At 42.1% G+C, this 26,678-nt stretch overlaps 1 protein-coding gene across 1 annotated transcript in view; it reads left to right on the top strand.

The window, feature by feature from the left end:
- The first annotated feature begins 7,606 nt into the window (after window positions 1-7,606).
- Window positions 7,607-26,678, top strand: part of PIGU (phosphatidylinositol glycan anchor biosynthesis class U) — a 45,472-nt gene continuing 26,400 nt past the window's right edge. The window contains exons 1-9 of the mRNA XM_048498859.1: window positions 7,607-7,767; window positions 11,491-11,555; window positions 13,164-13,223; window positions 15,003-15,065; window positions 16,300-16,409; window positions 18,888-18,988; window positions 20,375-20,472; window positions 22,026-22,180; window positions 23,661-23,804. Coding sequence (XP_048354816.1) covers window positions 7,638-7,767; window positions 11,491-11,555; window positions 13,164-13,223; window positions 15,003-15,065; window positions 16,300-16,409; window positions 18,888-18,988; window positions 20,375-20,472; window positions 22,026-22,180; window positions 23,661-23,804 — 926 coding nt within the window. The 5' untranslated portion in view covers window positions 7,607-7,637. The remainder of the gene's footprint in view (window positions 7,768-11,490; window positions 11,556-13,163; window positions 13,224-15,002; window positions 15,066-16,299; window positions 16,410-18,887; window positions 18,989-20,374; window positions 20,473-22,025; window positions 22,181-23,660; window positions 23,805-26,678) is intronic.

Here is a 26,678-nt window from a genome sequence, read left to right as displayed (position 1 = left end):
AATAAACAGCTTTGCTTTCGTAACAGAAAAAGATCCCATTTCACATAAATGGGCAGTTGGCCTTACCATTTGCAGTTGTGAAGGGTTATGTGTGAAGAAATTAGGGCTACATAGTTATATTAATAGATGCTTGAATGTTTATGCAGGTTTGGAAAAAAATCACTCTTGATTACCAACAATTATTTTTCCCATTTCTTCCAATGAACCAAAGTCCAAAAAGTTCAGAATAAAGTTGATAGCCCTTGAAGAAAACTTGTATGCTTCCGGTAGTATAAAACATAACTGTTCAATTGCTGATTGCTTCTAGGAACTATGAAAACATTATACCTGCTCTAAAACAATTGCATTGGTCACCCATTTGCTTCTGAGTTCAAGTAATTTCCTTTAGTCCTGCAATGGTGCAAGCCCAGGGGCATAGCCAGGGAAAATGGAGCCTAGGACAAAATCTGAGTTTTGTGCCCCCCACCCCATATGGGCAGCCACCCTCCCCCACCATGACAAAACAACATTTTTTGCACCAGGTCATCTCAAAGTCACCACCACATTATAGAACTTGCCCAACACATAAATCTGAATGCACCCAGGGCTCCCTAGTTAAAACAACATTGAAAGTGATGCTATTTTTGAAGGGGAAGGGAATCCACCCTGAAACAGCATCACTATTAACAAGGGCACGGGTTAAGGCAAACCCCCAAAACCTGAAACTGGCCATAGTCCTGTTCTCGGACTGCACCCTAGAACTCAACGTAACAGTAAGGGAAGACTGAGCACCTGCTCTTGCCGTAACCCTAACCCTAAAATATTATTTTAATTTAATTTATTCAGTCATAAATTGTTCCCAAAATTGTAGCAGAAACCCGAAAAATATAACTGACTATAGCCCGATTCTCGGACTGCACACCCGAACTCCACAGAACACTAAGGCAAACCCGAGTCCCTTGCCTTGCCTTAACCCAAACTTCTTATTTTTATTTAATGTATTCAGTCATAAATTATTCCCAAATTGTAACAAAATCCCATAACCTGAAACTGACCATAGACCTATTCTCGGACTACGCCCTAAAACTCAATGTAACACAAAGGGAAGCCCGAGCACCTGCTCTTGCCGTAAACCTAACCCTAATACATTATTTTAATTTAATTTATTCAGTCATAAATTTGTTCCCAAAATTGTACCAGAAACCCGAAACATATAACTGTCCATAGCCCGATTCTCGGACTCCGCCAGCGAACTCCACGTAACGCTCAGGCAAGCCAGAGCAGCTGCCCTTGCCATAACCCTAACTTATAATTTTTATTTAATTTCTTCTGTCATAAATTGTTCCCAAAGTGGTGATAGAAATCCGAAATCTGAAACCGACAGTAGCCCTATTCTCAGACTGAGCCCTAGATCTAAACATAACACTCAGGCAAGCCACAGCCATTGCCCTTGCCTTAACCCTATCCCTAACTTATTATTTGTATTTAATTTTTTCAGTCATAAATTGTCCCCAAAATTGTAAGAATTTTTTTTTTAAATAAAAATAAAAAATGAGGGTGAGGGTTAAGGCAAGGGCAGATGCTAAGGCTTGCCTGAGTGCTACGATCAGTTCTAGGACGCAGTCCGAAAATAGGGTGATGGTCAGTTTTAGGTTTTGGGTTTTTGTTACAATTTTGGGAATAATTTATGACTGAATAAATTAAATACAAATAAAAGGTTAGTGTTAGGATTAAGGCAAGGGCAGGCGCTCAGGCTTGCCTGACTGTTACGTTGAGTTCTAGGGCGCAGTCCGAGAATAGGGCTATGGTCAGTTGTAGGTTTCGGGTTTTTGTTACAATTTTGGGAACAATTTATGACTGAATAAATTAAATAAAAATAAAAATAAAGGGTTAGGGTTAGGATTCAGGCAAGGGTTAAGGCAAAAACCCAAAACCTGAAACTGGCCATAGCTGTATTCTCAGACTGCGCCCTAATACTCAACGTAATGCTAAGGCAAGACCGAGCCTCTGGTCTTGCCTGCACGATTTTGCACAATTTGCAAATTCTGCACAATTTGCAGGTGTATCCTGTACACATGTAGTCCAAAAGGAGTTGTATTCCCAAAGGAGTCCATTCACTGATGTTTGGAATCTCCAGAAAGCTGAAAGGATGTAAGCTTTCTTTGTTTTGATTATAATTTCATCACCTTGCTGATAACATTAATCTTGAATAAACACCATCTTTATCACAAATCTATTTGCTTCTTCTTGTGTGTCTTTGAAACCTGTAAGAATACAACCTGTGTGCACCGGATCAACCTCTGAATTAAGGCCAAAGGGGTAGGGGACAAATTCTAGGATATGTGGGGTCCTGATGTGATTGCCAATGCAACTGCAGGGGGGCCACAGGGAAAAGGAGGGAGAGGAGGCAGAAACAGCTGTTAATGGTGCAAGAATGGGGGGGGGGTCATCATCCCAGCCTGTTCCCACAATTTTTGCTGTTGCTGTGCACCCAAACTTTGGACAAAGATATTGCCCGTGGAAGTGATACAGTAAAGTCTGACTTCTGACAATGTGACTTGAAACTGAGAAACTCTCCTAGATTAATGCAATATGAAACTGGCGAAGAGGACTGTATTATATAATCAAAATGTGTTGGAGGCAATTTTAAATGTTTTAAATTATTCATGTCTGACTAATCTTGGTCTCACTATACTCCTGATAAAGTTTATATGTCTTTATATGTCTATGAGTGTATATGTCTATGTCTATGAGTTTATGGTGACTCATTTATTTTTAAAATTTTTAGTTCCCAGTTCTAGAGATTCAAAAAGCAGTTTAGGCTAATGAGTCTTCCATCGGTAAGCTCTTTCCCATACTTCTGGAGTCCTGAATTCTCATGCCACATATATGTCCTGCCCTTCCTCAGTGCACCAGTGGGGGGAAAAAGATCTACAGAATATAAATTTTAAGTGATGCAATTTTAACTCATTTACAGTTGCCACAATATGTATTTGTTTAAATGCAAAAAGCTTCAATATGAAATACTGGAGAGAGCTGATTGACTGTTATTTAGAGAACAGGTTCTTCTCAACATGTTAGTCTATGCAGTTTTACACAAGGATCTTTGATGAATAATCAGATATACTAACAACAATTTAGATATAATCTCCTAGTATTTTAAGACTACCGGTACTTGCCCAGATTTTCTAACATTTCTAGCATAGTCACAACTGGGGTGCAATTTATATAGTACAGGAGTTCGGTGTCATGAACAGAATCCTTTAAAAAAAGAAAAAGGCTGTCCAGAAACAGCCAAAAGCAATCCAGAAGCTTTGGAAAGTTTGGTTGATGTACCATGTAAATATTTATTTTCAAATGACACTCAACAGAGATGAACAAGACTCAGAGTCATAGCTGTTTGGCAACGCTGCCAATGATTCAGTGCAGCTCAAAGGAGAATTAACTTGTAAACTACTTTGTTGCAAAACTTGGGTTCTTGTAGTCATAAGAGAAGAATCTGAGTTAAACCACACCCTATGTGGCTTTAGCAACTGCACTTTTCATATATTACTCTTGGCATGTTTTTCTGATTGAAAGGTTTGGTTTCAAGGCAGGAAAGTCACCCTGAACCATGGTCTGGCCCAGGGGTAGGGAACCTGCGGCTCTCCAGATGCTCAGGAACTACAATTCCCATCAGCCCCTACCAGCATGGCCAATTGGCCATGCTGACAGAGGCTGGTGGGAATTGTAGTTCCTGAACATCTGGAGAGCCGCAGGTTCCCTATCCCTGGAACTCTGGCCACTACCAACTTAAAATCAAGGAGAATAAGGCCCCAACATCCTGCTTGAGAGGGCCCCCAGTTAAAATGGGGTTGGCTGTGGAGACTTATGAATCCTATTGGATTCTGGAACGCTTGAGGAATTTTAGGATTTCAAACATGTTCTGTTGAAAATGGAGCGGAAACATGGAACATGAAGCTCTTTGAAGCTATGAACAAGGTTGCCCCTTGCCTACCTCTGCTGTCCTTGAGATGAAACCCAGCCACCTGGTTTAGGAATCTGAAAATGGTTGGAAGACATCAAGAACACCACTGGCAAAAAACTTGTATTGAATCTGATAGAGCTCATTATTTTTTTATTTTTTATTTATTTATTAATTTGGCTTTTATACCGCCCGATCCCCGAAGGGCTCCGGGCGGTGAACAGCAAGGATTCAGAGACAACAGGAGCAAAACACATATACAATATAAAGACATAAGCTCCATCTCATGTCAGCACTAAAATAACCTAAAACCAGCGGAAACAAATTAATACATAAAAGCATAAAAGCAGGCGTCCAACCTCAAATTTAAAACCTACCCCCAGAAAAAGGGGGGGACGGTAGGCCCCTCAATATGAGGGGACCCTGATGTAACAGCCCTGAAAACCAGAGGGCAATAAGGAGCAGTAGGGGGCACCATATCAGCGGCCAGACACTCCAAAGGCCCGGTGGAACAACACAGTCTTACAGGCCCTGCGGAACTCACCCAGGTCCCGCAGGGCCCGGACAGTTGGAGGAAGGGTGTTCCACCAGGCCGGGGCCAGTGCGGTAGAAGTCCTGGCCCGCGTGGGGGCCAGCCGCATCATCAAGGGGCCAGGGATCACCAGCAAATTGGCCCTGGGTGATCTCTGGGCCCGGGGAGGGGTATATGGGGGGATGCGGTCCCGAAGGCACGCGGGTCCCAGGCCGCGCAAGGCCTTAAAGGTCAAAACCCACACCTTGAAGATGATTCGGAATTCGACTGGAAGCCAGTGCAGCTGGCGCAACACAGGCTGAATATGGTCTCTAAAGGCGCCTCCTGTGAGCAGACGAGCCGCCGCATGCTGGACCAGCTTTAACTTCCGAATCAAACGCAAGGGAAGGCCCGGGTAAAGCGAGTTACAATAGTCTAGCCTGGAGGTGACCGTTGCATGGATCACAGTGGCCAGGTCCATTTGGGAGAGAAAGGGGGCCAGCCGCCGGGCCTGGCGAAGATGGAAAAATGCAGTCCGGGTTGTAAGGGCCACCTGGGTCTCCATAGAAAGAGACGAATCCAGGTGGACCCCCAGACTGCGGACGGAGGAGGTCGGCGCCAATGAGACCCCCTCCCACACCGGCGGTTGGAAATCCCCAGCCTCTCCCTCGTGGCCCAGCCAGAGGACCTCCGTCTTCGATGGATTCAGTTGCAGCCTGCTCTGTTTCAACCAACCAGCTACCGCCTCCAAACAATGCTGGAGAGCCACAGGGGCGGCGATCGCTCCCCCCTCCATCAACAGAATGAGCTGAGTGTCATCAGCATACTGATGACAGATCAGCCCAAAGCTCCGTACCAGCTGAGCAAGTGGTCGCATATAGACGTTAAATAACAGCGGGGATAACAGTGCCCCCTGAGGTACTCCGCAATGAAGCGGGCACCACCGGGAGGCTTCATCCCCGCACCTCACTTGCTGGCTCCGGCCCTGGAGAAACGAGGCAATCCACTGAAGGACAGTGCCCCGCACCCCAGAGGCGGCCAGGCGGTGGGTCAAAAGGTCGTGATCGACCATATCAAACGCTGCGGTAAGATCTAACAAAACCAGCAGCGCCGATCCGCCTCGATCAAGCTGTATACGGAGCGCATCCGTGATGGCGGCGCAGAGCGATCTCCGGTCCCATGCCCAGCACGGAAGCCCGATGTATTGTCATCCAGGAAAACCCCTGAAGCTGCTCCAGCACCACTCTCTCCAATTACCTTCCCCAGAAGCGAAAAGATCTGAGACGGGGCGAGTGATGATGGCCAGGATCCACTTTCCGGATCCTAACGATGAACCGTCTTTTAAGAGTGGGCGGACCGCTGCCTCCTTCAACCCCATCCGGAAGAAGACTCCTTGCTCAAAGGGAGCCATTGATGATGATATTCCAACAGATGGGGCTGCTGCAGCTCCGCCCGGCAAGCTTTTATAAGCCAGGAGGGGCACGGATCCAGAGGACAGGTAGTAGGTCTAACAGCAGCCAAGGCCCTGTCAACAGCGGCATCGGAGAGCAGGGAGAACTGGGCCAAACTTGGGCCCGAAGACGGCAAGGGAGCCTCCAGTTCACTAATTGTAGACAACGTGGCAGGAAGGTCCTGGCGGAGCGACGTGACTTTATCTGCAAAAAAGCTCATAAAAGCCTCACAGCTTATAAGATTGATGAAGGGGTGGTGACAATGGCATAGACAGGGCAGGTCTCTACTATTGTAGCATTAATTAGTTCTCGCTCATCCCAGTTGTTCAAGGTAGCTCAGCATTTGTTGCTGCTGAAATCAGAGCCTCTAATATCCCAGGAAAAACAATTAGCTGTGATACCCTTGCCAAGTTTTTGGCTGATAAAATAGTTCATGAGGAAGAATGAGATGTTTCTGGGAGAAGTCCAACTTATCTTTTAACCCTCATCACTCCTGTCTAGTTTGTAAAGGTGATAATGATATATGAACTTAATTTTCAGTACTTCAGTAATGTACAATAGTAATCAAAACTGCAACCTTTTATCTGTTCTATTTTGTTATGATTCATCTTATTGTTTAACATCTCTATCAATAGAGTATCTTGTAATTTATGCTAACATTATGATAATCATCTATATACCAATATTTACTGTTCATAATTGCTGTAATCACTTATTGTCTATTGTTTATTATACTATATTATTTATATAAAATATGTATATTCTTTTATTTTATGGAATAACAGTAACTGCTGTTTTATCTTTTTTCTTTTTGTCTGTGTTGCTTATATTTATAATCTGGTTTTTTTAAATTATAAAACATAACAATGGAGGGAAGGCGGCATGGTATCCTCATGAGCTCTCCAAGGAAAACCGCAGAGGAAAGCCACCTCTGCTATTCACCGGCCTTGGAAGTCCTTTGCTGGGGTCGCCAGAAGTTGGCTGAGACTTGACAGCACACAATACATACAATAAGCAACGCAGAAACTGAATTACAACATCAAAAACACAATATAATGCAGGGTTGCATAATTAGAGAACAGATTGACTTTTATTCAGAGAATGTTTAACATACTATTAAAAACAGTAAAGCACAGACAACGAACAATCCAACAAAAACTGTTCAAAAGCTTCACAGACATTAACTGCTACCCTATTCCAGCGTAAGCTTCTGTGAGTTTTTCTGACTCACAAAAAGGTTAGTGTGGAATAACTGATAGCCTTCACCGTGCCGCTGGACTCCTACTTACAGATTTATACAGAACTATTCTCAGAGCGCTCTGGAAAGGGACTGAAAGTTGCCCAGGCACTAAACTAAAATAAGCAAAATAACCGAAACTAAAATAAGCAAAATAACAACAACCTAACAAATTGCAAATTGGAGGTTCGAAAAAAAGAAGTATCTTGATTCCCTGAAGCTGCTGGTGCTCATGCGCATAACAGGAAGCTGATAAGCTTCTGAATGGTGCAGCCTTCCAGAAATAACACAGGGTGGGGGAAGTAACACTCCGCAAAAAAGCTTTGTCATATTTTGTCCCATTCGCTACACTGTAGTTCTTAGGAAATACTGGGGCCGCAACACAGGGCAACCTGGGAGTTGTAGTTGTCCTTCCTAGCCTGTGCAGTAGACGAACTGCTCTACAGCCTTTTCTGCGAACTACTGCTGGCGTCAGGCCGGTGTCCTACAGTTAAGATGGCGGCTCCCTTGGTGCTGGTGTTATTGGTGGCCGTTACCGTTCGGGCGCTGCTGTATCGTTCCAGCCTGGCCAGCCTCATCTCAGAGAGGGTGGAGGTGGCGTCCCCTTTAAATGCTTGGAAGAGAGGTGAGGACCTGCGTCCTGGTTGCAGGTCTTGCTCCGAGCCGTGGGAGTTGCAGAGGAGTGGGGTGCTCGCCTGGCCGCTGACAATCCCACATTTGGGACTGTCATTCCTCCCGGAGGAGCAAGACCTGACCTGGGACTACCAGTGGGCCCGCTGGGGTCTCTCCTGAGCTTTTGCATTTTCGTGTCTTGGTTGGGGTCTTTCCATATGAATAAAACAATAATCAGGAAATTCTCCTTCCTGCCTATAGCAATATTGTTAGACTGAGTGTTGAGGCTGGATGAATAATCCTGCTCACCTGGCCATGAACTGTAACAGTCTTGCATTGTAGTTCAATTTTTTCTTTAGTGCTCTACTGAGGTTCATGGACACAGTAAGCAAGCAGTGGCTCAACTAACCCTTAAACAGCATGATACACACAGCTATATTTTTACTTCTGTATCCCTGAATGGAATGAAAGAGTTTGGGGAAGGGCAAATTGTTGCATGTTATCCCACCGCATACATTTTCCACTCACAATTTTACTGCCTATTCCCAATACTATAATCTATGAATGATATTTCCCCTTCGTTTTAAAGAGTTCTTGGGCATGAAACCCTAAATATCAAATAATTTTTTTAAGTGTCATTTCCCTGTCAAGGTTCCTGCACAATCCTGCACAACTATTTCCTCCCATGGGAATACACTAACAGGACAGGAGGGTTGTTTATTTATTGGAGCCAATTACGCTGGTGTAGAAGGCAGAGGAGCCTTGTCCAAAAACAAACAAACAACAACAGCAGCTAGATTTGAGCATTGTCAAAAAAATTCCAGCTAGATTCAAGTTGAGCAGCACCATAGAGTCTAACAGGAGCCCTTTGCCAGATACAAGAAGGAATGGAGCTGCATCTGCATGAGTCCTTGTATCCCAATCCAATGTTGGTTTCTAAGGTGCAACTGTACTTGAATTTAGCAGTTCTAGTACAGACCAACTTGGCTACCCTCATCCAAATAAGAATCTGGCTGCTCTGATTTCTTGCTGGATAGTTACTGTTAATTTGCTGTGTTGAGAAGAATTGTGAGTCTGAGAGTATCTATTTTGCCTGAAGAGGTATTTGGCATCGCCATTTATGAGGATAAGGTTGTAGGTGATAGGAAAGACCAGAGATACTGGACTTTCCTGTTTTCAGTCAGAGTAGACAGATATATCAATATGAGGCAAGTCATGCATCTGCAAAAAAAGGGCTTTATAGCGAAAGTGCTATAAGAAAGAGACACAGGAATTTAGACAGTAACCACCATCTCAGGGATAGCATGAACCAGTCAAAATCTTGCATCTCTAGGGCATTCTCTTCTAATAACCCCACGAGCCAGGTGGCGGCCTCTCCTTCTAGTAGTGCCTCGACCTCATACACCTGTTCAACATTGGTCTCAAACTCCTCTCTCATCATCCACATGTAGGAACCCACCTGTACCAGAAAGTACGGGAGTTTCTCAGGGTCCCCATTGAAGATAGCTTTCAGCGCCTTCTTCCTCCACCACCCCACTTAACCGACAGGTGCTTGGGGCACTGGCGGGGCCTGGGGACCAAGTCCTGCTCCAGGTGCCATGAGCTGTTGGATGGCTACTCCAACCCTGTCTACCACCGGGGCCCCTGCTGGTTGTTGCACAGGCCCCACTCATACGTCTGCCAGCTGTTGTTGCAGAAGACGAAGATCTTGCAGTAACTCTTTGTGGCTCCTTCGGAGATAGGCCATCTCTCTCGCCCCCTCCCAGCGTACAACGTATCCTGGCTTTTGATCTCCAGCATCTCTCCCCCTTCAACATTCTCCACTTGGAGCTTCAGTATAGCCACAAGCCACGAGGCCCATAGGGAAGGAGTACGTCCGATCTGCTCCCAGCAGAACAATCTCGATGGGGCCTCTTCCACTTGGGTCAGCACCATATCGTCTGGGGTACATTCAGGGGCCCCTCTCCAAGAGCCTCGTGGACATCTCTGACAGCCCAACCATCCACAGCTTGGGCCCTAGTGCTGCCATCTGAACCACGGTCGGTAGCTTCCCCACCTGTAGCCCCATCCACAGTAATAGGAATGGAAGTAGGTGTTGGCTCCAGGAGAACTGGCTTAATTTTAGGTCTCGAACCTTAAGCCAATAAATGGATTCTGTATTGTTGATCAGTAGCATTTATTGATGCGGCATCAAAGCACCAAAGCTTGGCAAAGCCAGTTCTGACAAACCTGGCCTTTGCCACCACCTTTATCCCATTGCAAGTCCCCCCTCCCACTTTCCCAAGGTTGTGAAAAAGCTCTGAGACACCCCAAGATTGCCAGTAGATAATAAGAGAAAGCCACCAGACTTCCTGCCTCCACTAAATAATGGACACAACTCTGTTTTTCATGGGACTAGGGTATCAGGGGAAGCCTAGTTATCTGTAAAGTGTGTGAAGCCATAAAGTAAAGATCAATGAAAGTGTGCTTCAGATGGCAGTGGTAACATATAGCAGGCTCGTTACATAGGTTTTTTAGCCGCATTAATTTGTAGCTTTAAGCAGTTACATTGAGCTAGGAATGCATCTAAGTCACATAGATACCATCCCCCTGACACAGTTGACCAGTAGCTAGCATATCTTTTGCCTACTTCTGGTTCTGTTTCACCCCAGACTGTCTCTGGCTGTGCTGATAGCTTCATAAATAATCATGGGGCTGTTGATGCTGAAGTACAAACTCTCTAACTAGGGCCCAAATCTATAATCTATAGATCTTTCACAGTCAGCTTGTTAATCACATCTGGCTTTGATGAAGATATTTTCAAAAATCACTGATACAGTATATCCACATGCTCTTATGGAACAAAATGTCCTGTATGGAGAACAGTACAGATCCTCCGATTTTTAAAGACCGGTTTTAAATCTATCCTTTATCCCAGCTCACATTTATGTTCTCTCACAGTATTTTGATGATTTTGAATCGGAAGCAGTCTCATAATGCAGGACACATACCAAGATTGTCTCAAATCATTTCTATTAACACATAAAGCTGTTTTGATACTTTGCATCATGAATTTAGATTATAATTTTGTCAGAATCATGTACAGTTAGGAAACTTTGTGACCTAGGTATGTTTTATGCCTTTCTGGTACTGTAAAGTTCTGCAATAGTGCTGTTTTATGCTTGCATTTGAAACACGTGAAATGAATTATGTGCATGTAAAAAGTATTAGGATAGCTAATTTTTTCATGCCTTGAATGGGCATTTCTGTGCTAACATGGCATTATGAGGCACTGGATCATTTTTTAAAGTGTAATCAGCAGGAGAAGATGTGAGATATGTGTAAGAAATGAATTTTTGGAGTTCACATTTAAAAAGAATAATGATTAGTGCCTATAAATTGCTTTCTGGCATCCTTGAAATACAGGATATACAGAATACATGGGCAGAAGAATGCCTTTTGCTTTCAGATGTCAACTGGCAGGGGTTGTATGCATAAATCTTTAGGCTTCTTGGGAACCCATTTTCTGGAAGTAAGACTTTTGTGCCAGCGTAGGTACATGAGGCACCAGGTCCATGATTTTCCAGGCAACCAGAATATTTGTTTGTTTGTTCATTCATTTGTTTGTTTGCTACCACAGTATCTTCATCAAAGACACAGTTGTGTGTGGTGCTACTTAAGAAAATGTTAAGCCCTATGCAAATCAAACCTTGCACATTACTGTGACTTCTCTTAATTGTGTGGTTTTTTTCCTCAGTGGTTGAGGGGCTAGCCTTGCTTGACTTGGGTGTTTCCCCGTATTCTGGAGACGTCTTTCATGAAGTAAGTGTTTAGTGTTTGGGTTTGCTAAAGTACATGTGATACTTTTATATTCCCAAGAAATGCCTACTTGTCAAAATAGTTATATTTACAGTGGGACAGTATTTTTGTATGTGATAACATGGAGTCACAAGGGGCTGAATCCCCTAAATCCCCTCTTTCTCCCCTATCCAGTCCTTAGGCAGTGGGTTGCAGTGGCTAAGAGTGCTGAACTAGTATTTAGGAGATTCAGGTTCAAATTGTGCCATGGACACTCACCAGGTAACCTTGGGCCAGAGGGGGACCTCCTCTTCAGAGTGTTGTTAGATCTCTGAGATATGTATTGAGCTGCAAGTCTTTTCTGCAACACAGAGTATAGCAATCACTAATCTAGGTAGCAAAATAAATAATTCAGTGGAACATTGAAGAGTAACAGAATTTATTGTAGTAAACGATTTCTTGAGCTGGCTTCAGAATCACCTCATCCCCTTATACCTGTGGACAACCTTGATGAGATGCTGCATCTTGGTGAAACAGCTGAATTGACAGCTGCTCGATGCAGATTTGGGCCATCCTGTGCTGACAGAGATTTGAGAAAGGCCCAGAAATCCAGCTGACAGGCCCACAAAGAAGCTGCTAGCCAGACAGCAGGTCTTAAAAGGGCTGTAGCCGGCACCTCCCTTTAATATACGGCCATTTCCAGCTATCACCAGGGATGGGTGTTGGGAAGCTAATATGTCCATGCAAACCTCTCATGAGGAGTGGTTCCCCTCATGAGTAGGCAAAGAATCCTGATAGGGTTAGTGCACCTACTTACATGGGTCCCTGGAAAAGGTAGACTCAGTTGAGGAGGTGTGATTGCACTGTGACATGCCAGCTGGCAGATGAAGGCCAGCTGGCTGCCTGGTCCACATAGCGATGCTGGGGGAGCATAGCCACCACGGAGGCAAACCTGGATATAGGTGGGGAAAGACAGAAACCTACCCAAACTGGGTGGATTTGTGTATCCCTTGCAGGAACCCCAGAGATCCCTGGCCCACAGCTTGGGAACAATTATACTAGAATAAAAGGTGTTGAAGGTGCCACAAGAGAGCCAGCATAGTGTAATGGTTAAGAATGGCAGACTCTAGTCTAGAGAACTGAGTTTGATACCCCACTCTTCCACATGAAGTTTTCTGGGTGACTTTGGGCCTTTCCAGTTCTCTCAGACCATGGAAGCAGGCAATGGCAAATCACCACTGAACCTTTCTTGCCTTGAGAATCTTATTGGGTCACCATAAGTCAGCTGGGACTTGATGGCACATGCACATAAGGTAGCACAAGACTCCTGTCTGTTTTTACATTCACATAAGGTAGCACAAGACTCCTGTCTGTAGTGAGCTAGCCATTTTGTGTTCTCTGTGAACAGAACTCTTAGCCCTGTTAACATTTCTATCCTGGCCAAATACTGTTAGTGATACCTGAATAAATGAATCTAGTTTTACATGTTGCTCCAACTAAAACTAGAAGTGCAGTCCTTTTTGTCATTTCCAGAAAATACGATTTTTAAAATAAATCTAATTGTGAGTTGCTTTAATTTGAAAGCAATTTGTCAAGGTTAAATGTTCTTTCATCTTTATTTGTTTTTCTTAGACACCACTAGTAATATACCTCTTTCATTTCCTGATTGATTATGCTGAACTGGTATTTATGGTAAGTACTGCTTTCCTTTATATCTACAGTAGAATTGCATAATTTCCACTGTTCATTCCTTAATCTTTTGATGTGTGGAGTAATAAAGTTTCTTGAACTATATCATAGCAGGAATGATTTACCCGATACAATTTCAAAGGGCCTAATAAGTGCTGTGCAGGGTTCTTGTGACTGTTGCTATCATACAAAATGGCTGTTCCTTGTGTGATTCTTAGGTGGCAAATGGTTGATGTGAGCTATTTTCATAATGCATTTGTATGTGCATTTGGCTTGAAAATTGCTCTCTGTGTCAGAAACACATTCTGAAGGAATCTTATTGAGGCTACAGTTCTAAGCATATTTATCAGCAAGCAAGTACTATTTGCACCAGTAGATTTACTACTTTGGCTCACACTGTTATGGTACATAGAAATATTTGCTGGGAAATATGAATGTTGAACTTAGCATTGAAAAACACCTGGGCACTGGTAAACAATGCTGCTGCAGTGTAATTAGCAAGGGATTTTGTTTTGACAATGGTGGTAAGTTTTATAACAACAGCTTCCCTCTTAATATTTATGTGATGTCATTTTTACATAAATCATGTCATGGTGTACATTAAATCTGTTGACATCATCAGTTTTAACAGAATTGCTTTCGTCTATCATGGGGTGCTTGCCAGGGGAAACACAGGGAGGATTTTTGCAAAGCGAATTCATATGCCTCTGTTTTTTTTTTTTAATAATATATACAACAAGGTATCTGTACAGCGGATGAACATGTGGTAGCTGATAAAAACTCTGTTTGCTGTGGTGTGTGACTATGATCCAAAGCAACAGTGCTGCCTGCTGTTCCTTGTGTTTTCAGGACAGGAGTTTAGTGCTATCAGTTGAAGTTGCATTTTACCATGATATTTAAAAGATTGATCAATTGATATATCTGGCAGAAATTAGTATCCTTATTCATAATTGAGTGAGGACTGGAATGAATTGACAGCTCACTTCCTGCCAATGGGCTGGAAGTTTGTCCCTTACAATCCAACTTTGCACTGTCCCCATTTCCCTTCTTGCCCTCTTCCACCCCCCCCCCCAAACAATCCCTGCCTCCACCCCAGCGTGCCACAGGTCCACCACTGCCCTCCCTTTCCTTCCCCCAAACATCAATCTAGGATGGGACAGGGAAGAAGGGGTGCGAAGGTGGCAGAAGTGGAGGCGAGCTGCAAGGGTCGGTGGGAAATGTGCACCTCTCTTCTCCCCCCGAGCCCATTCCATTACACCATTTAATGGGCTTTGCTGCTAGAATTGCATATTATTAAGACCCACCTATGACCCCCCCCCCCCCAAAAAAAGTATTGAAGTATCGGCTATTCTTATCACTAAATCAGACCTTACCTATAAAAAATAGTCCACCTATTTAAGGTTATGTAGCCTTGGGCATCATCTTAATTCATAAATTATCATTTAGGGCTTTATAATAGTAGATTGAATTATGTTTTAAATGCATGTAGTATTATATTGTATGCATGACTGAAGGAAGGCACTCCGGTCTGGTTTTCCCGGCAAAAGTGGAAAGTTGAAATAAAATAATTTTTTAAAAAAGCATCAAACCTCAAAAATATTTTCTGGAGATAGTTTTGCCTGAGCCTGCTTGCACTCTGAATTGTTGGTCATTGGCTGAGGGACTGATTTTAATTAAAAATAGAATCTTAACACTGGAGATATGATATATTGCATTGCATGTTTTTTAAAAACAGTTTCTACTGTTTTTCTCTAGTCAACTTGTTGCTGCTCTTTTCTTTAGATAACAGATTTGTTGACTGCTGTAGCCCTCTATTTGGCTGTTCAGGACTACAACAAAGTTCTAGTAAGTAAGCAAGTGTTGTTCTTGGTTCCATTTTTGTTCAAGTTGTTTACCATGCATTGGCAATGCCCTGTCTGCACCTTCCTTGGCTTGATCTCTGATAAACAATTACAGCTTTATGGTACCATCAAAAGAAGAGCCCTGCTGGATCAGATCAGTGGTCCATTGAGTCTAGCATCCTGTCTTCACAGTGGCTAACCAGTTCCTCTGGAGGTCCAACACCAGGGCATAGAGGTTGAGGCCTTCCCCTGATGATACCTCCTGGCATTGGGATTCAGAGATTGACTGCCTGAACATGAAAGTTCCATTTCCTATGACTACCCTCCATGAAGCTGTCTAATCCCCATTTAAAGCTGTCTTTGTCTGTGGCAGCAAATTCCACATGCTAAGCAGAGTCTAAGTCATTTGAAGAAAGATATAACTCTGCTTCGGACTGCATTGTTAGTCTTTCAGAGGATGATTTTGCACTACTATGTTTTTGCACAGTTGAAGGATTCCTTTTGTGCATTTAGCTGCAAATAGAATTGGAACAGCGGTTCCGCATAGTGTTTAATATTGTGTATCTAATTCTGAATCTGGCCCCTGTGTGGATGGAAAAGCTCAGAGAATGGAGTCAAATTACACACATCAGACAATCAGGTTTGCAGACCCCCCAGCCGCCTCCCATTATACATTTTGGGTAAAAGATTTTAAAAGAGCAGGTGCCCTCTTCCTCATGAACCAGATAGACAGGGGTGGAGGAGAACCGGATGGGGAGGAGGAGCCACAGTCCCTCACCCCCATCCCCATCTCGACTGTGAGCCAGGCATAGTGGAAATTGTAGAAGAGCATTGAAAAAAAAGTATGGAGCATTTTCATTTTTAGAATAGTTGAAATGGTTAACTGTATGTCCTGTCAAAATTGCATGAACATGTTGTGGCTGATCTTTACTAAATGACAGTGTAACCCCACATTATAGGCTATATGTTTTTAGTCAGGGAAGCAGGTTAATGGGGGTTTAATTGTTCTATTCATTTAAATAGTTATATGCCACTTTTCTCTCTGAAGGGGCTAAAATGACTCATGGTGGCAAATATTCATCCACCCACCAACCCACCCCCCCCCTCCCTCCCTCCCTCCCTCCGCCCCCCCCCTCTCTATCAATCAATCAATCAATCTATCTATCTATTCAGCAGGACAGCTGAACATGCAAATACAGAATGCTTTCTGATTTCTAGTGTTTTTCTCTAATGTTCAGTTCAAAAAACAGAAGCTTCTAATAGAACTGGATAAATATGCGTCAGATGTGGGAGAGCTTATCCGAACTCCAATGGAAATGCACTATATCCCTCTCAAAGTAGCACTGTTGTAAGTATTTCCATTGTGGATATCATTTTTTGATACACAGAATGTTTAGTTCTACTATTTTTCTTGCTCTTTTTTCTATTTTGGACACAAATGTTTATAATCAAACATGACCCTGTCAGCAATGGGTTTAAGATATGATATGGAATGAAAACACCATTCTTGTTTTGACTGGAAAACCTCCTATGCACCCTCACAGTGAAACTATATGAAAACACTTCCAAATTTAAAAGTATACCCAGTTCCAATAAAAAAATTATCCCCAAAACCAACAATTAGGAAAATCCTGTCTCTTTTTTAGTTTTGATTTCTAATGAAAGCTCAGTTTTGGTTATCCTCCAAATTGTTTAAAAATAGAACTTGATTGATAATGAGTGGGGATCAGAAATTGAAGGAATATTGATTTTTGGAACTTGATGTTCATTAAAAAGTAAATCCATTTGTGTTGAATTGAATGGACTTGTCCACCAAATTGAAGATAACTAAGTAATAATAATGAATCCATCCTCTTGCCTGCTGAGAAATTGTTCATCAGTGAATCGCAGTTCCCTAGATCCTGCTGAATGGAGATTATTGCATTATTAAACTTTTGATTAAAGAGCTGTTGTCTTAAAATATTTAAAATTTCTTTCAGCTTGGAAAAGACCCTATGAAACATAGGCTCACTCCGCACATGCAGAATAATGCACTTTCAAACTGCTTTCAGTGCTCTTTGAAGCTGTGCAGAATAGCAAAATTCACTTACAAACAGTTGTGAAAGTGGTTTGAAAACGCATTATTTTGCATGTGCGGAAGGGGCCATACTTTAAAAGTACATCTTCTCAGTACCACCAATGTAGATACGTTGTTCAGACTTGCAATTAAATGGGCACTTCTAAAACAGTCTAGTCCACCGAAAATGGTTATATCTCACCACTTTGTCCACATAATTCCTTTATTTAAACCTGTTCATTCTTTTTTTCCCCAGTATGTTTACATGCATTGATTTATTCTATATTTCACCTGTTTGCAAAGGTATAAGGACTAGAAACAGAAACTGTACTTTAATTGTATTGTCGAAGGCTTTCACGGCCGGAATCACTTGGGTGCTGTGTGGTTTCCGGGCTGTATGGCCGTGTTCTAGCAGCATTTTCTCCTGACGTTTCGCCTGCATCTGTGGCTGGCATCTTCAGAGGATCTTTAATTAACTGTACTTTAATGTACTTTAATTAACTGGTGGGTCTCTAGTCCTGAGTGACTTCCTGTTAAGCTCATGGGTAAATGAAAAGGGAAATACATAGAAAAAAATTAAGCCTTACTATTTTCGATCTATGAGGACAAAAATAAATGAACCCAATATCTTCAGAGTGCTGTTCTGCAGCCCTGCTTCCTATAATTTTTTTAATGCCTCATCAATTGCCTGCCTAGTGCACCTTTATCTCTTGAAACCAAGTCCTTTTTTTTTTTACCTCAGTCCCACTCTCTACAAAACCACTGTCACCTTAAGAATGAGTTTGGATTTTAAATATACCCTTTCTCTCCTCTAGTGTTTTCCTCTTTTGCTATGATGCAAAAGGGAGAGGCTTATTTGCAAGGACAGTCCTTAATTTAGCAGAGCCCCAAAAATACAGGATTGGATGCAGTCAGTTTTTGCTTTCAACCTTGCCCAATTCTCCTCCTTACTGAAGCCGCTGTGCCACATGACTTTTGTGTGGGCAGGTCTTGTCATTCTCAGCATAGCCACCATGGGTGGCTAAAGGGGAGCAGGGGTTCCTCCCTTTTTCATTCCATAATTTCAGTTAACGGTCTTAACGCTGAAATGAAGAAGCCATGTGCAACCCAGAAATAAAAAGCAAGACAGCAGAATCATAATAAGCGATATATCCAGTGAAGCAGAGGATGATTATATGTTTTGTAGAGTAACAAAAAGACAGTTCCTTGTCTCAAGGAGCTTGTAATTTAAGTTTTGTATGTGGCAGGGAAAAAGAGAAGAGGGTAAGTATCAGAAATATGAGTAAACACAGTTGTTGCGTGTGTGTGTGTGTATATATATATATATACACACATATATATGTGTATATATATATGTATATGTGTGTATATATATGCATGCATACATACATACACACACATATGTATGTATACATATATATACATATACATACATATATATATACACATACATATACATACACATACACATATATACACACACATATATACACACACACACATATATACACACATGTACATATATACACATATATACACATATACATACATACATACATACATACATACACATGTGTGTGTGTGTGTGTGTGTGTGTGTGTGTGTGTGTGTGTGTGTATAGGCTTAGTTTCAGCTGTGAAGGAAGAAGTAATATGATAAGTCTATCGTCTTCATAGAAAAGGTGGTTATGAACAGAGATGTGATGCAAGAGGACATTGAGATCATGGAGGTCATTTGGGACTTTGACCCTGACTGGTTCTTCTTTTTCAGCTATCTCTTAAATCCATACACTGTGATGTCCTGCATTGCAAAATCCACCTGTGCCATCAACAATACTATAATTGCTTTCTTCATTTTGGCAACAATAAAAGGTAATGCTGTTAGGAAAACATACTTACTGCTCTGTTTTGCTTTTTAATACACTTAAAGGAGGCACCGCTAGATAGGCTTGTGCCTTTGATTTCAGTGTGATGCCAAAACTGTGATCTTTTGGAGCCATTTTTCTAGACTTAATAAGTCTTTCCTGGTCCCTATTGTTGTCAGCGTGCATTAAAGTTGCATTGATTTCATCTGTTGAAGAAATTCCTGTGCTCCACAGAGAACGAGCGAACCAAAAAGTAGTCAACAATATATGAAAGTCAACTGGCAGCATTGGATGACCACAGTTGAAGCTATTCTGATTTTCTGGTCTCAAAATATTAGACGAACCTAAAGACTTTCTGCCATCTTGAAAACAGTTTCAAATATTCCCATTGGGAACCCAGACATCTGATCTGTATTGAGACACTTACTTCTCTGGTACACACAATGCCTTGGATCCTAAGCAGCATAAATTATTATTATATAAATTATATTTGCACTTGAGGAGGACAGCTTCCTTGCTTTCCCGCTCCAGCTTTATGTGCTCTTTGAGATTGTGTTTTTGAAGGTCAGTTGACCCCCTCCCCCTAGGAACACACAAGGTCGGAATCTGTAGCAGGAAGGGGGATTGACAAAAATGCCCCCCCCCCCCCCCCGCGTCTTCAAATGGAATCATCATTTGGTTGAAAATACTGCTGTTGCAATGGCAGAAAGGCATTTCATGATCCAAACCCTTGTATTTGCACTTAGATTTAATGATCTGTTTAGAAGTACTTCCATGTTTGAGTAATAATAATGACCTGTTATATATTATATGCCCAGAGGTTGGCAGAACATTTCAGAAATCTCAATTTCTCTAGTTCTGGAGTAGATGGTTTTCTTCTTAATTCTTTTTTTATTCTTGATATCTACTTGAAGGAGATTTTTTGCTTTGCATGTGGTCACCTGTTCTTGCATTCATTTATAAAATGTTCACAAGTTGACATGCAGTCCTCCTGCAAGCTCCTTTGATCTCAGTTTGAAGCCAGAATGAATCGGTAGGACAGTGTTGCAAATACTTCAAAAAATTGGGTACCCTCTTTTTTAGCTATTATGGTGCTGCTGCAACTTTATCAATATTTGTGATGATGTGACCAGTTTGGCTTGTGTTGGGACTGGAGGGGGGTGGGGAAATAGATTGGAAGCACGTATAAATTATGGGGCTCAGGTGTGCACATAAAATCTTTATCTGAATGTTCTCTTAAATTATGTGTGTCAGTCCTAACTGTTCAGTGTTCAAAAAATTCCCTGAGATATAGCGTTGATGTTAACTGAAAGCTCCTATTTTAAAAGTTCGTTTGGTTTTGAAACTATAGTTTAGTAATTGTTACATTCCCTTTTATCTTCCTGTTTTGCAGGCAGTACCTTCCTTAGTGCTGTATTTCTGGCGTTAGCAACATACCAGTCCCTATACCCTCTCACTTTGTTTGCACCGGCCCTTCTATATTTACTGCAGGTAAATATTCTAGAGGAGCGAGCACTACCTTTTCAGGTGGCTTTCCTATCAGTAGATGGAAAGGCTAATAAACAGGAGTTTGATAGATAACACAACGGCAAGGTTGTTAACACTTTGCAAGGCCTATGGGTGGGCAGATGGCTAGAATTGGAAAGCAACCTGTAAATTGCGTGGCAGAAATACAACACAGTCTCTTGTGGCAAAATCAAATCCAGTGAACATACTGTGAGTGCCAGACTTGTGACTGTGCCTGTTGGGCTCCAGAGTGATGCATTTGGATGTCAGCTCTTTTTCCTGAGTCATCTAACACCCTGCCCCCACCCCCCACCTGAACACTGTAGTTTGCAATGATTCCATCTGGTTCATCCCTCTGTAGCAAAAGACAAATGCGGTCACTGAGAGCATCTGGTTTCTGTTTCCTTCAGAATGTTGATGAGAGTCCTTCAGACAGTTGGATGCTGATGGAACATTTAATTATTCATGTATACACAAAGCCCTGTAAAGACTGAACACATTAGATCCTCAGAGGTCGTGAGACACTTTCCCAGGATCTTGGAACTAATATTTTAAAAACAGCAGCCTTTGTTAGTGGAGCTCAGGGGAATATACCTGACCCACCCTCATTTTATCTTCACAGTAGCCCTGTGAAGAAGACAGGCAGCCCAATCCAGATGTGGGGGGGGGGCGGAATTCTGGGGAGTCCAGCAAGCATTGGGGAGAAAACACCCTGCTGCTACCCGGAAAAGCCCATTGGAACTAATGACTTATGTCACATATTTCCATGGTGTCAGTGGTTTCTCCTGGGACATTCCTGGTCTAAAAGTCCAGTGAAAACTGACCAGAGTTGGCTCCAAATGCAGGAACACCCCCCTCCACTACGCCACATTGTTCTGGGTGCTGCCACAGCCTCCAAGCGGTGAGCCTTTCCAGTTTTGGGTGCCACACAGATCTGCGGTGCCCACCCACCAGGACGTTTGCTCTCCCTGCTGGTGCAGGTGCCCCCCCCCCCCCCCCCAATCTGGATTGGGCTGTAAGAAATAGGGACTGGGCCTACATCACCCAGTGAAGTCCCTGACTGAGTTGGAATTTAATTTCGGGTCTCCCTGGTACTTTTCGTGCACTCTCTCCACCAGATCAGTTCTTTGTCCTTTTTTGAGACTATTGTATGCTTGTGCATTGCTAACCTTAAAAAAAAAATTTAAAAGTGGGACTTACATAAACTTGCATAGAAAAAATAATTTAAAAGTGGGACTTACATAAACTTGCAAAGTTGTTTTCAGAAACAACTTTGTTCTGCATACATTACCTGTCCTTATGCATTCTTTAGCTCTGACAAATAAATTGCAGAGGTCCAGATCTGGTGAAGAACTCGGTACTTCCTGACATGTAGCTCAGTCTTTCCATCGTGTACATGAAAGCTATTATTTCTGTTGAAGTTAGCTCAATATTCTTTGTCTTCTCTAAGCAATATGGGAAGTAAGAAGAGTAGACCACAAATTAGTTTCCTGATTTTTGATTGGCAGTAAACTTTTAATTTTTTTCTCTCCTCTTAGCGCCAGTTCATACCAGTGAAAATGAAAAACAAGGACTTCTGGTTTTACACTGTGCAATATGCAGGGCTGTTTTTGGGATGCCTGGTGGTGATGGTCTGCCTCTCCTTCTTCCTTCTCAACTCTTGGGATTTTATCCCATCTGTTTATGGTTTCACGTGAGTAGAACCTGTTTTTGTGCACTGGGGGTATCCACAAATAAAACTGCTGCCCCTATCCCTAAGGTCTTTTTGGTAGTTGTTGCAGCCTTAAACAAACACTGACTCAGGCCCTATGTGGACCAGAGATCCTGTGTGCAACTGCACACTATTAATGAGAAGTGATTCACTGCTGTGATTTCATGGGTGAATGTAGTACAACTTCATGTACCTGAATGACATAAAGGATGTTGAAACATTCATATAAATGTGTGTTGGTTGACAGTGTGTGATAAATGAGGTTTATGTAGTGGAGATTTTGTGGGCTGAGAACAGCTGTATTCATTTGATCAACTCAGTAATAGAATAAACTGCCTATAGAAGATTGTAAGCATCATTTTTTAGCTGTTCAGAAAAATATTAGACTGACATCTGTCAAGGGGACCCATGCTTCAGGGCATCCCTGTTCTTGCAGGAGTTGAACTTAGTGTTCCATTAGGTATATTTAAACTCTAAGAATGCTTCCTTACATTGCAGTCTTCAGCAGCAGTAGTGTCAAAACATAAAGTGTTTTCTGCTGACCCTGGGAACTTGGCATAGTTGACATCCGGTTTATGAGTAACCATGGCCCCTGGAAAAGGCAATGTCTGGAAACAACCTTAGATTGCAGACTGGTTAAACATGGCCAAATGGTGACATGAAAGGAAATGTGTTAGTTTTGTTAGAACTCTGTAAAACAGAATTTATTAATTGGTATGGGTGTCAAAACTGTTGTCACAAAAACACTCTGGACTTCCAGGGAAGGCAACCTTCCTATTGCTAGTAAAAGGAAAGTGCCAGAAAAGTGCAGGGTGTAGTCATCTGATTGACAGTCATTCTCCCTTGCCTATACTCTCAAAATTAGATCTGAATTAAGTTCTATCCCCTCGTTCCTCTTCCAGAACCTGGAGTGACCCAAGGGCTATGTTCATGCTGAATCTCTTTCTGAACAAATTTTAAATATTGCACCTGAATAACAAAAACAAACTTACCTGCTGTTTTAAAATATTTTGGGTTTATGAGAAACTAGAGGAAAGCCCATAGCTCTGACCTATAATGTTAGTGCAAAAGTGGTACCAAACAAGTGAAACATCATGACATTTCTTGATTGTTATCCAGGCGGCCACTTCTGCCTTCCATTAGCAGTGATTACTTTTGTTCCTGTAACATAAGAATCTATTCCACTTATGACCAGTAGGCGTCACTGTATTTCTGCAGGAATTGATAGGCACTTGAACTTGAGCTATAAATGTCTTAATGACATAGGGACCTTTATAAGAAAAAAGCAGCTTTAATTATCTTGTACGTCTTCCTAGCCACCAAACAGGTTTCAGGATTTATCTAATGGTGGGTGAGAGGGTGTTTATGTATGTGCATATTTCAGCCCAATTATTCATGAGGCTGCTGTTACAGAACAGTTTGATGTATATCAATAATTTCAGTGTTGCTGTATCCATTCCAGCCTATCTGTGCCGGATCTGACCCCCAATGTCGGACTCTTCTGGTATTTCTTTGCTGAGATGTTTGAGCATTTCAGTCTCTTCTTTGTGTGCGTCTTTCAGATCAACGTCTTCTTCTACACCATTCCCTTGGCTGTGAAACTAAAGTAAGTAGATTCCTCTTGCCCTTGCTTTGTTTGGGGAAGCCATCTGCCTGTCGGCTTGCTGCTTTTTCATCTCCTGCTGGCAGGGAGTGTTCATGAGCTTCTCAGAGAAAGGGTGAAATAAAAATAGATGCTAATAAATAACAATTAGGATCATTTTTGTTTGCAGTTTGTTATGCATGTCACCCATCCCTGTAGCTTTTGCTGTTCAGGGAGAGGATGGCAGCGACTTAATTGCAGAGCCCATACTTTGCATGCAGAAGGTTCCTGACATCTCCAGTTAGAAATTATCGCAGGTGGCAAGTATTGGGACCCTATCCCATGCAGTAGCTAGACATTAAAAATGGCTGGCCAGTTTGAACACATTACTGCCATTGTGCTACATCTGCATTGGTTCTCAGTTTGTATCTGAGCTTTGTTCAACTTTTTGGGATGAAGATGCCTGAAGGGCCACCTAACGGATCTAACAGGAGCCTGTGTGTACACTGAATTCATTTGCTCTTCTCAATCACAGTTTCAGCAGGTTCCTGTGCTTGTCAGGGCCTGATTGATGGTGGCTCTGAGTTTATGGAATTCTTTATCTAACAGCCTAATTCAAAGGCTGTGTGTGGCAAATCCATTGCTGGAGGCAGCATGAGACCGTGTTAGCACATTTGCCCTCCCTGGGACATTTGCCCTAGCAGAGGGGCAGATCCGCTGGTGGGTGGCTGCTACCACACCACTGATCCACCATCCCTGCTGGTGTGTGTGTGTGGGGGGGGCAGTCCATTGATATGGCTGTAAGAGGAACTGACACTAGTTGGCTTCCACCCAGCTATTACTTCTGCTATGCTTGCTCCCTGGGCTTTAGACTCACGCCACCTTTTCAGTGGCATAAGTTCATTAAGCCCAATGGGGGCTTTCCGGCAATGGGGAGGCTTTTTTGTGTTTTTTGCCTCCCCACGCCACTAGAAAGCATCCTTGGGAAAACAGCGGCTACATCCAAGCACCCAGCCCTTTGAATGGGACTGCCAATAAATCAAGAACCTTTGTTTGCCTTAACCTGGAGAGTAGCTGCCAGGCAGAGAAAAGTAGGCAATACGAAACTAGTCAACTTGATATAAGGCAACCTCCTGTGTTCATAAGAGGCATTACTGGCACATAATCAATTTCAAGAATATTATTTTCTGGGGAACTAGATAGTTCTCATCAGGTGAACTATACCTTGGTTGAGTACTCTGTGTCTCTTAGTTAACCAGTCTTAAGGCCTGATTTAAATATGGTGACTGGAATATAAGAAAATTTTACAGTGCAATCCCAAATCTTTCTGTGTAGTCAATTGTCTTAGAATCTGTTTAGGATTGTGCTGATAATTTCCTTTCTCTGAGACTCATCACATCTATACCTATTACCTTACTCAGTTAATAGTGCATCTCAGCTCTCATACTAGACCTCTATCACTTTCTCAATCCTTATAATAATAATAATAATAATAAGCCTTTATTTGGCATAACAATAATCATAACACAATAAAAAAACCTGAGATAAAAGGTATACAAATACAAAGGTTTAAGATAAAAGGTATACAAATACAAAGGTTTAAGATAAAATATAAATTATTGATTGTGCATCACCTCCAGTAAAAATTGTGCAACCAATTCACAAGTTTCATTGTCAGAATTGTCCAGAAGGAAAGGAAGTCTACCTGATTCTTCCATTTCACTAGGTATCCTAGAAAGAATGTTGGAATATTTTGATCCTGATATTAGCAGAATTTAGGGCAGCAAAGCAGTTGATGTGCCAATGTTTAAATTTGCTGTTACCACCACAAGAGCATACCCTTTAAGCTAATTTCCAAGTTGTTAAATCTACCACGCAATAATAAGGAAAACATTGAAAGCGAGAGCAAGAAGTGTGAGGGCTCTTCTCTGCATTAGATTAGTCAAAAAAATACAAATGGGGAGCCATCCTGTTTTGATATAGGGGGTATTGAAGAAGATGTAAGGGTGAACAAGTTTTTCATAGCAGCCCTAAATAGAATTAATCCATTAAACTTTTCCAACAATTTTTTGTTTTAACAAGTTGTAGGATTCTGAACTAGATAGCGGGAAAAGCGAGTCGAGAGATATACCAGAGTGATTCAATCTTTCTTTCGATCAGAGAGAACCATGGATTAGCCACAAGTATCAGACAAAAGTAGGTGAGTCAGCCGAGTGCTCATCATGCGAGAAATGCAGTGAGAAGCCAGGAAATTTAAAGCTCTCAACCAAGCCCTATAAACTAATGAATTTTGGCCCAGTTCTAAACAGAGGGGCAGCATGCTGATTACACAATTTGGCAGATGACCCATAATTTTCACCGAGGAAAATTTGGATTGGACAGTATTCAAAGGAGTAAGATCAACTGCTTCAGCAGAGCCAGGTAGGTACTCCATAAAAGTAGCTGCGCTTCTATCTTAGAGTTAAAGATTTTTAGTGCTGCTGGGACAAGGGTGGCCCTTTCCATAAAGAAGCGTGCAATGGCAGAATAACTGATGGTAGCAGCTGCAATGGCAGCTTTTGTGTGGGAAGTAACCAGGAGAGGTTATAAGAAAATGTAATTCCAAGATATTTGTGTATTGGTTAACCTGCTCCACTGGCACTTTATTAATCGCCCAGTTATATTTTTTTTTTGTATTGTTTGGCAAAGATCAAAATCTTGGTCTTTTGATAATTGCTGACTAGTCCGTTATCTGTACAAGTACTGCCCACATCTATTCAGCAATTGATGACTAAGTCCAACTTTTGGCTGAGATGATAGAAGGATGGTATCATCAGCATATAGAAGTATTGGAATATGCCTTGAGCCTAATTTAGGGGCATGGTTATTGAGAATTTCCAATAAGGCTGATGGAAGGTC

The sequence above is a fragment of the Sphaerodactylus townsendi genome, linkage group LG05 (assembly GCF_021028975.2).
Source record: "Sphaerodactylus townsendi isolate TG3544 linkage group LG05, MPM_Stown_v2.3, whole genome shotgun sequence".
NCBI classification, from domain to species: Eukaryota; Metazoa; Chordata; class Lepidosauria; order Squamata; family Sphaerodactylidae; genus Sphaerodactylus; species Sphaerodactylus townsendi.
This window is presented reverse-complemented; position numbering and strand designations above follow the sequence as displayed.